This window comes from Juglans regia, chromosome 12 (assembly GCF_001411555.2).
Source record: "Juglans regia cultivar Chandler chromosome 12, Walnut 2.0, whole genome shotgun sequence".
NCBI classification, from domain to species: Eukaryota; Viridiplantae; Streptophyta; class Magnoliopsida; order Fagales; family Juglandaceae; genus Juglans; species Juglans regia.
In genome coordinates, this window is record NC_049912.1 from 11,149,512 (window position 1) to 11,161,149 (window position 11,638).

General features: G+C 38.0%; 1 protein-coding gene across 1 annotated transcript; it reads right to left on the reverse strand.

The window, feature by feature from the left end:
- Positions 1 to 6,114: 6,114 nt before the first annotated feature.
- Positions 6,115 to 6,654, reverse strand: LOC118344010. The gene has a single exon (XM_035683742.1). It carries the CDS (start codon positions 6,652 to 6,654, stop codon positions 6,115 to 6,117), a length of 540 nt encoding a protein of 179 aa, XP_035539635.1.
- Positions 6,655 to 11,638: the final 4,984 nt, after the last annotated feature.

Sequence of the window (11,638 nt, forward strand, 5' to 3'; positions counted from 1 at the left end):
GAGTGCACAATGGAAGCATGAACTTTGATAATATGATGGTTTGGATGGTTGAGAGTAAACTTTGCGAGGGTTTGGAAATTAGTGACTTGAGAACAACTTAACTTTAGAGTGTACTTTTACTATTCATAGGTGCTTAATATTTTATGCTGAAAGTTCTTTTTGCAATAAACATGAGGTTTAGTTAAAAAAAAAAAGGGATTATTATTAGGTTTGTAATTCCATTGTCAAGGTGTATGACGACCACTTGGTGTGTAAATGTGTATGCCAAGAGGTTTAAGAGGTATTTAAGGCACCACAAGCAAAACAAGGGAAAGTTAGGATTTTGGAATATTAGGTTTGACGTAATTATCGAGGATTAAAATAGGCATGGATTATGAGGGTATTGTGTACTTTGCTTTAGGAGCAACAAGTTTCGAAGACGGAATATTTTTAAGGAGAGGAGGATGTAACATATGGGCCGAGCGCGAAACTCGCGTTCAATTTGTTTTTTGGTTAATATGTATGAAATGTCCACTTAAGATTTAATGAGTAATTTTGGAATAGGCTACGGGCCCAAAACTCACGTTCAAATTATGTTAGCAAGATATGGATATAAGTGATAATTGGCCCGAAAAATTTCTAGAACAAGTTGTATTACTTTTAGAATTTGAGACAAGGCCCACAGAAATTTATCGAATACTAGGCCCATTAGTATTTATTTAATTCTCGACCCATGAAAATACGGACAAACCTAAAAGATTATTTCGACTACTCTAACCGGCCTAACATATTTGTTAAGACGATTCATTATCCAAGACGTGGGCCCCCTAACATTTTGGAAATGGACCCAAAAATTCAAAACTCTCGAGCTAAAGCCCAAAAACACTACGTGACACCCGTGGATAACTCCATGAACGTTGTTTTCTTCTTTTTCTTTTGTTAAGGTTTCCAACTACGCGTATATAGATGAAGTTACCGATGGTGTGGTAAAGGGAGTGAGGGTGTGTGGATGGTCCATTTAGGGAAGACCGTGGTACACACATTAGTAAACTGGATGTTTTAAAACTGGATTTCTGAGTTTGTTCTCAAGTTGCTCAGAAGGCTTGGGGCCCCCGAGCGAATAGTCGGTGTCTTGTGTGTTTTGAGCATTGTTGCCCAATAAGTCTTTACATGGATTTTTAGTATGTTGCTTGAAAACCTATAACTCGGTATATATGATTTAATTTTCTTTGCATCTATAATTTTCATGAGCTCCAACAAGTCCTACATGCATTATTGTTGAGATAGAGATTGTCAGACAAAATGTAAAGTTATGATTCGAATTTTGGATCTCTGCTATGATGCCATATAAAGAATAAACGGAGTCTAAATATTTGTCTCACCTATATATGTTGATCAAGTGGACTCTTATTTGTATTTATGGAGTGTACGAAATAAATTGGTTACTACTAGGCCTACAACCCGAGCCCAAAGTACCAGGTATGTACCTGATCCGACCCAAACAGTCCCATCCAAGGCGCCAATCTGACCCGAACCGACACTGCCAAAATAAAAGCGGGTCGAACCCGTATGACCCGACTGATAGACTTAAAACAAAAAAAAAAAAAAAAAACTCCCTCTTTCTTCTTCATCGGCAGAGGGATTGAAGCTAGGGTTTCTTCTTCCCATCGGGTTTCTTGCACAGGCCTAGTATCAATTTTTTAAATGAGAAAAGTTACAATCATGCTTTAGGGCTGCCAGACAGAAAAGTTACAATTGAAATTAGATATAGGAAGAGGAACCTCATGAAACCAATCATGCTTTAGGGCAGCCTTCGCTGTTATCCGCTGCAAAGACAAGAAGGTCTTCATAAATTTCAGGAGCATAAAAACCCCCCGAGTTGTGGAATCAAATTCTACTTCAAGAATTTGCAAACACAATTTACCTTTTTCGGGTCGTATGCTAAGAGGCTGTTCAACAAGTCAAATCCCAAATCAGAGAGAACTGGCGATCCTGTGAAGGATCTTGCAGGAAACTTGGTCCGCAATAGGATATGCCTGAAACAAATTCAATAATTACTACTATAGGAGTGAAAATATGCTGATATCCAAATAGTTCTGTAGAAAAGTTCCACAAGCTGAGCAGGTTCGGCAAAAGCAATGGAAAGTCCAACCTCTTGCAGTACCATGCTCTGCTCGAGAGAACTTGGCCACCGACAGATTGTTGAGCTCGACCTGGGTGAGATTCATTAGAAACTTGAGGGCATCAGAGTAGTTGGAGAAAGTGTAGTTGTTACTGGAGATGCAAATGTATGCACGCGACGAAGAACACAACGGAGGCTAGGGTTTCGCAATGGGAGAAGAGACTATCCAAAATCGGATTCGACGGATCCGACTTTATAAACCCGTTTTTAAGTTTTAACCCGATGAACCCGACTTTTGTCGAGTCGCATGGGTTGAGCGGCCCATCGGGCTTCTTGCACAGGACTAGTTACTACTAATAAAATACAGACTGAAGATATAAAAAAAGAGGTATATAGAGCATAGTTGATATCTAGTAGAAAAGAAAAATTATATTTGCAATCATAGAGTACGCAAGTGTTGTGTAATAATTTTTAAACAAATGAGTAAATATATGACCCATATGAAAAAAAATTAATTTATTAATGATGGACTCTACTCTTTTTAGAACAGAGTGCATGATACTAATTGTGGATTTGAAAATGTAAAGTACAATTTATAATCAGTAGGTACATCTTGGGAATACAAAGATGTACCGAAATCTAAAGAAAGGTTTTTCTAGAAAGGAATGAAGTGGGATATAGCTCAATTCGTCGAGATATGTCCCACGTGTGGACAAGTAAAAGCGGAATACCAAAGACCTGCTAGAAACCTGCAGCGCTACTAATCCATTAATGGAAATAAGATAATATAGAATGAAAATAAGATAATATAGCTATGGGATTTCATGGTCGAGCTGCCATATAGCTAGAAGAAAAGAACTTCAATAATGTAGAGAACCTTAAACCACAATAACTCTCGTTGCACTTGGAGTGCTACTCCTGATATGGTATTTAGTCGGTCTGGAAGAGCTATTTCAGCAGCCAAGTGCAGCATATTGTTCTTGTCTTGGTCAGTATAGAGTGCTATGATACCCTTGATAGAGCCTAACTCATATATTAGATTGAATACAGTCTCTTGCCTATATTTAATAGCGAGGTGAAATATACTTCGGTTTTTCTCATCTACTCTCCATATGAGATCGGGATAAGAGCGTATAAGTACAATAAGAAATTCAACATTCCCTGATCTTGCAGCATCAAAAAGGAAAGAGGAATGGCCGCGAACCAGATTTTTGAAGTCATTCTCTGGCAATAGTAGAACATTTTTCCAGACAAGATCAACTAATCGATGTGCTATTGTACCCATCAAAGCTTTGTTATAGATCCCTCTGAACCCTGATATATATGATATATTAGTGATCAAAAGAAAAATCAACTTTTACGACTATGTATTGAGACAAGAAAAAAATAGAGTACTTTTAATTCAATTTCTGATATTTTAAGGTGAGGTAGACTTTGAATATGATTGTTTATGTTCTAAGCTAATAGTGCTGGACTATCTCCTTAGGCAAGAAGCCTTTCGCAAATTTGAACGAGCAACATAATTTTTTAAAATTTAATGTGGGAGGCAAAAGTATAAATAGACTAATTTAGGCAAAATTAGTTTTTATAGACATGTACTGCTATTTTGACAAAAGTTTTTATTTTCCCCCTAAACAAAACTACCGAGGAAGGAATTGTGACATATAGAATAGAGAATGATTTATCTCATAACAAGTAGATGTGATCGTGTAAGGTTAGGTTTAGATACTGAGTTAAGATGAGATGAAAGTTGAATAAAATATTATTTTTTAATACTATTATTATTTTGAGATTTGAAAAAGTTGAATTGTTTATTGTATTTTATGTGAGAATTTGTGAAAGTTGTAATAATGAGATGGGTTGAATGTTTCTCATCCCAATGAGTATTTAGTAAATATATGTGATATCCCATATGTTATGGATAAGGGTAGGTGGTGTATGGGATCCTATATTGCTTGAGAATGAGAAGTTCTCGCTTTTTATAAGGTTTCAATGGGGTTCCAATTGTATCATTGACTAGTCTTTTTAGAATATAGGTCATGTGATTTGGGCCTTCCATTGGGGCGTTACAATATATCGACTTCTAAACAAAAAGTTTGAGGTGGGAGAGGTTGGGGTTTTTTCTCAGCCGAGAGGAGGCCCTTTGGTTTCACATCTTTTGTATGCGGATGATATGGTCATTTTTGCGAATAGAGGGCGAAGGTCGGTAAAGGCAATCAAAGACGCACTTTCTTTATATGCAAGTTGGTCGGGACTGATTGTAAATGAGGATAAATTGTCCATTTTTTTCTCTTCTAAAATTTCAACTTCTAGAAGAAGATTGCTTCTTCGGCTGGCAGGTTTTGTAGAAGGGAAATTTCCGGTAAAATATCTGGGGGTCCCGATTATTTCTGACCGGATGAAGGGTGTGTATTTGGAAGATTTGGTGCAGAGAATTAGACAAAAAATAGAAGGCTGGAAAATGAAGTTCTTGTCCTCGGGGGCAAGGCTGATTTTGTTACAACATGTACTGTCCAACATGCCTATACACTTGTTAGCAGTTATAAATGTCCCAAAATCTAGATTAAGCACGATAAGTAAGCTGTTTAGTAATTTTTTCTGGGGCTTCTATGAAGGCAAGCCTAAGCGCAGTTGGGTGGCTTGGGATTTGATTTGTAGGCCAACGGATGAGGGAGGGATTGGTCTCAGGGATTTGTTTGATGTCCAAAGATCGATGCATATTAAATTTGCCTGGAAACTTTTGTCCGGTAACTCATTGTGGACAGTTTTACAAAGCAAAATATGTGAGAGATTAGCACATTTCCCTCGTGAATCCAAAGAAAGGAACCAGGTTTTGGAAGATGGTAATGGACTCAATTCCATTTGTTCTCAATAATTCCAAGTGGCTTGTCAAGGAGGGGAGCATATCTTTCTGGAGGGATAAGTGGATGGATTTAGGTCCTCTTTGTAATCAGCAGCAAAATTTTGAGTATTAGGCAATGTATGGTGGAGGATAGTTGGGATAATGACTTATTAGTTGAGCTGCTTGGTCGTGAGTTAGCTGATCAAATTTTGTCAAAGGTTGGAGGAACCAAAGAGGGTTCGGATAAAGCCTACAGAAATCGATTAATACTTAGCCCCAATATCAAAAGAAAATTAATCAATTAAAATACGGTAATTGCAATATATAAATTTATTTATTTATTTATTTATTTATAGACATGCACACATGTATATTCGCACACGCCTGCATGCAAGTAAAGAAAGATTGGGTTGGAGGCAAACTGACAGGAGTTTAAGCATCTTTCCCAGACGGATAGCTGACTTTTGCTGCCGATTGCATAAGGCTTTTTAGCTAACTCTTGCAATGGTATCTTCCCATATGTATCCTTCATAGTTGATAATTCAGGATAATCTTTCAGAATTAGCAATGCTATCTCTGTCCGTAAAAGCATGCAGCACAATTGATTTGATCATAGTCAAAGCTGGTCAGTTAAAAAGAATCCCCATGCATATGGCCAATAACAATATTTTTGCAATGGATCATATGGTAATTCTATCTGACAATTGAACAGAATCAGTGCTAAGAAACTCGATCCTATGATATATATAATACCCACTAAGTCCAAGTTCAATTACAGAAATTATTAGAATATAATTAGTTAAATATTTGGATCACTTTGAGCTCAAGAGCTCTACTCTAATACCATATTAAATCACCATTTATTCTAAAAATTTAAACCAATTAAAAGAGACAAATTTAATTATTTAATTTATATTCTAACAGACATCAAAACAAAGGTAATGGTGGTGTTAATTAGACATAATATAAATTATTAAATCTAACTCTTCTCCAATGCTTAAATTTTAGGAAAAGTGTCAATTTCACTTAGTATCGGAATAGAGATTTTGAATTCAAGCTCTAACTCTATATTTTATCTTATTTAATTAAATATTCAACGTGTTGGACCAACTCATTAAACAAGATTGTAGCCCACACGTGAGGGACTGCTTGGACAAAATATAAATTTTGTTTAGACAAAATAAGCGAGATGAAGGATGTTCGTACCATACAAATCATTGGAAATACAAGCAACCAGGATATCAATGCGTTCAAGAGGAGTCAAACGTATAAGAGCAGTGACAGAGTATAGATAAGCCACCATGTTTCTACGTCCTTGCAAAACTGCCATGCAAAGCGGTGTCATTCCTTTACTGCCACGGATCATTGGCAGTTCTTTGTTATTCTTTACCAACTCCTCAGCAATTGGCACGAGTCCTGATGCAGCAGCGAAGCAAATGGCCGTATTTTCATGAAAATTTTTCAGTGCTAATTCGTTCCGATTCATTCGTTTTACCAGTTCTTTTAAAAAACCTGTGTGCTCTGCTGCAGCTGCGATGTGAAGAACTTTATCCCCATGTCTTGTTATGGAATATGTAACGGCTTCTGGATATTTATCAAGTCCTTCCTTTGCAGCTGGCCAGTCACCTTTTAGGGCGGCTTTATAGAGACGGACGGAAGTGTCAAGAAAATGAAATCTTCTTGTCCCAGGAAAATTTTTTTGGACTCGCATAAGTAATCGCAGTATTTTGTTGATAAATGATGCCTTTTAGTTTCTAAGTGAGAAGCTGGATGATTAAAAAATATACCATCGGGCCACATTATAAGATTTTTCTCTCTTTTTCTGTATATTTCTTCACGTAAGAGTTTGGCGCATTTCGAATGCAGTCTTTGCAAGTTGGATGGAGTTTAGCCCGTGGGTCTCAACTGGACACTCCGACCAAGTGACGAACACGTACATTAGCCTCAATATTGAACGTTAGAAATTACTGCAATTAAAAGCATGTCGACATTATGAAGACTACAAAATTAGAATTTAGACTTTTAGAGAGAACCTCCAACTTCTCTATAAAAACTCCCCCAATCCGAAACTAGCTTGAGGGCAAAGCTCCCACCCCCCTTACTTCCCTCCTGCCCATATTTTCAGTCTGTGTTTTGCTTTTGTTTTTGTGTTCTTTTCAGGTCTAATAAAGGAGGAACACTTTCCAGTATCCCAATCTCAACATAATTTTCATCTTTGTTCTTCTACATTTCTTCTTCTATATTTCAGCGGGATGATGACATTTTCCTTCATCCTCTCTCTTTGACCCTCGAATAGTGAGGTGATGAGCTGCCTGTGCAGTGGACCAAGAAGCATGCAAGCCGGTTTGGAATGGGTGGGCCGCCTACGCAATGGTGGATGACAGAGCTTCAGTGTGCCGTCTAGGGCAAGAGCTGGGCGAAGTCGGTGCTCATGCGAAGGAGGTGGGCAGCAGATGCAAAAGAGAGGGGTCATGCAAAAGAGCTTAGGGCAAAGGAGGAAGACGCATAAGGGAGGGCGGACACAGGAAGAAGCAAGAAAAAAAAAAAGAACGAGGAAGGCGGGGGTGGGGGGGGGGGGCAGAAAGAAATGATGGAAGCCCGACTCCACTTGCAAATGAGGTTGGGCTCGTAATGTTTTGTTGTTGTTTATGTGTTGCAGTTTGTTGTTTTTGTTGGGCAAGAAAAATAGGTTAGGCGTGATGTCCATGTGACATAGTCTCATTGCTCAGCACGAGGAGGAGGCAGAGAGATAGTACTCCTCCTCCTTGGAAGGACGGAGGGTGATAGTACTTCTCTTTTAGTTCTGTTTTTAAAGAGCTCTTCTCTCAGACAAACCGGAAGGTTTGTTAAGAGAGTTTATAGAAGTTATGACGTCCGTCACAAAGAAATTTGTGTGCGGGGTGTCTAGGAGTAGATGCGTAATTTGGCTTGTAGTCCGGATTTCTCTATATTTATAAGTCACAGTTGTAACTTCGGTTTCATTGAATGAAATGAAGTCTATTTCCATCAAATAAAAAAATAAAAAAGCTTGTCGACCATGGGAAATTGGGAATCAGGAATAACTATTGGGGATAAAAATAGGTAGTGGTCCCCGCTCACAAAATCCGCTACATGATGATAACAATATAAAGCCACTTTTTACATAATGGCCATGAGCCCCATTTTTAGGAAATAACCCCCACTCTCAACTATCTAAACCAATCCAAGGTTAACACATGGCAAGCATCTATTGTCTCTGAAAGTTCTATAAAAGGCCACTCGGTAAGATGGAAATGGAATTGTGAAAAAATAGGAAAAAATATCAATTCCAAGAATGCCAACCAAGGAGAAGCAACAGCTCTGGTCATAGGAATTGAAGAAGCTAGAGCACACCGGATAAAGAAATTAGCTATCGGTGGTGATTCAGAAGTTGTTATTAAATTGATTGAAAATTCTGAGAAAGCTACTGATTGGATCGTCGAACCTATAGTTAGAGACACAAGAATACTCCAGATATCGTTTGAGAGTTGGTGTATTAAAAAATTTCATCGAGATCATAATCGATGTACGCATAATATAGCGCAATGGGCAGCTTCAAAATGTCTATTTGGAAGCATGGGGCCATGTGTAGGGGTGAACTACCTTGGCAAAATACGCTAAGTTATCAGTTTGTAAAGGGATGAAACCGAATTGGATGTGAGACTCAAAACACGTGAAGCTTGGAGACAAGATATGTCTTTGCACAGAAGGTGGAAGCTTTACTCAGACAAAAAGCTTGGGGAGGTTTGTTCAATAAAATATAATACACAATTTTACTTTTTTAAATTTTAAAATAATAATAATATTAAAAAATAAATTTTAGTAATATTTTATTCAACTTTTATATTAATTGATCTCATCTCAACTCATTATCCACACGACACCTTAGTTTTCCATAATAGTGCACCAGTTATTAAGATGCACTGTAATGAGCTTTGTACCAAGTTCAAGCAAGCTCGCAATAATATCGAACTATATAAAATTTCAAGATTACAAATATTCTCGATATGAGCACTATAACTGCGTGGAAGCGATTACAGAGAAGCTACCTGATGAGAACCAAGGTGGGCCTATTCTTAAAAATCTTTTGCAAGTTCCAAATGGGTCAATTACAAGATCAAGAGCCAAGAAGATCAATGAAGCAATGCAAGGGTTGGTGCAATCCACTTAGGATGAAGCTAGCAAGAGCCCAACACTCATGATGGGCTTCAAAGAAGGAGAACCAGTTTTGATCCACTTGATTCAAACTATAGAAGACATCACTTAGAGATAGGGTCTATTGTTATTGGATGCTTCCAATTTGGTTAAATGATTTATTTTATTAGTTTAGAACAAGTGGGCTTGAAGATGCTTGGCTCACATGTCTTATTTCTTTTGAACTATGTTTTTGGGAAGGCCTTGTATTTTGGCTAAGGGCTTATTTGGAAAATTACATTTTAGGAACTAGGGTTTCATCAATTTACTGTTGGGGTTACTGTAGCCGCGCGTACTGTAGCCGGTACTGTTCATCAAGGGTAATTTTGGGTAAAAGGGGCATTATTTTGGCTAGGGTTTTGATTAGGTTTGGCTTTAAAAACTCTTTGTAGCCTCATTTGAGATTTAGACAATATTGAATTTTATTTGTGAGTTGAGTTTTCTCCTCTTGTTCTTGTTTGAACTCTTGAACTTATCAAAGGTAAGTCACAACCTTTGTGGCGTTCCTCCTTTGTAATCTGGGTTCTTGAGACGGGTCTAGATTTTAATATAATGTAGGTTCTTGAAACGAGTTATCATCGGGTCTAGATTCTCCATCCTTGACTTGATTTTGGCTTTCTTGGGGAGTTTTCAAATTGATTGTGGGTTCAAGGGAATTCATTCCCACGGGTTCATGTCAAGTATGTTTTGTGATCTGATTCTGTTCTGTTCTGTACTCTGTTATGATGTGGCGTCTAAAAACCTTTGGCATGACTTTCTGACTCTGATATGGTGATTCTGATTTTGTTTTGCTCTAATATGTGGCCCTGTCACTGGATATAATAGTGACCTCTGTCCCTGTCACAGGATATAATAGTGACCTCTGGCCCTGTCACGGGAGGTAATAGTGACCTCTGGCCCTGTCATGGGATACAATAGTGACCTCTGGCCCTGTCACGAGAGATAATAGTGACCTCTAGCCCGCCATGGGATATAATAGTGGTTTTCTGTTCTGAGTGCAATCGCTTTGGTAACACGGTGATTTATGTTCTGCTTGGCTTTCTGCAGGATGCACAACCCTACCACGGGGGTTAAACATGGTCTCTATTCTGATATGATATGATAAGACGAAGTTGTTCAGTCATGTTGTGCCAAATGAGTCTTTGAATATGAAAAGTTGGTTTCTGAATATGAAATATTTGAGAAGTCGCTCTGATTTTCTAATAAATTGTTTTTTTTTTTTAGATTTGCATATTGATACTGAAATGTTTTGTTTCTGCATTCTGAACTCTGTGAAAATGCTCATGTTTACACACTAGTATATGTCGTCTGTTTACTGAGTTGTTGATAACTCACCCCTTATCTCCATTTATTTTTCAGATGATTTTTGAATAGACCAGCTAAGGATCAGGATTATGGAGTATCGGTAAGATGATTATTTAAGCATAGTGGATTACACATAGAAGATTTTTGAGAAGTGGCGGATTTTATTAAGAGACTTTGTAGTATTCTGATGACGTTATATTTTGGAGTCTATAAATTTATTGATGAATTGTGAGTTTTTAATTATAGGGAGTAACTCTTCGATCCCTGCGGGACCTGGGCGTTACAGGGGACTTTGGGTGCAGTTGTGATTGGGGATCCTGTTGACGCGTTGCCAAGTGCAATAATGATGGTTACAGGTGCAATTGTGCCTGATCCGTTGCTCATGGACCAGGTAATGATAGAAAATGAGGTTGAGAATGAAAGTGATGACGCAATATGTGTTACGGAATATGCAATGATATTGCCTACAGATGATGAAAAAGAATGTGAACCAGGGCAAATGGGCTCCGAAAAAGAGTCTAATTCTGCTGTCATGATGAAACACAGTGAAAATCAGGCGGCTAATGCCGAGGTACAGATAGCCAAACGTGCTGAGGATAGCTTGAGTTTGGAGGATGTGGTCTCCGAGCCAGAGATAGAATTACATCCTGAAGTATTTCCACATTCAAAAGACTATATGACTGAGAAAAATGAGAAGCTCGAGTTCCCATCCTTTCTCAATGATTAAACCTATTTTTGTATGGAATATTAGGGGGCTTGGGACTTATAAGGATAGACTAAAATAGTTGATTGGTAGTTTGAAATTGAAAATAGTTGCCCTTTTGGAGCCTTTTCAAAATCTAGAAGTTGCTAGGAGATTGGCACAATCTCTACATTTTCATAATTTCTTATCTAATGAGGTTGAGGGGGGGAAAATTTGGATTTTTTGGGATGGCTCAATGTCGGTTAATCTGAATTTTATGGGAGAACAATATATTTCTCTCAGAGTGGGTGATGGTGTGGAGAACGTTTTATTAACCGTGATTTATGCTAAGTGTACAAGGGCTGATCGGTGTATATTGTGGGATGAACTTAGTGCTTAGTCTGTGGGATTAGACCTGTGCATTTTTGTTGGGGATTTCAACATAATTCGGAATGACTCAGAGCGACGTGGGGGTAGGCCACAACCACTTGGAGCT

Coding starts and splice junctions, on each gene's coding strand:
- LOC118344010 (XM_035683742.1), bottom strand. CDS start 6,654: ATGCGAGTCCAAAAAAATTTTCCTGGGACAAGAAGATTTCATTTTCTT.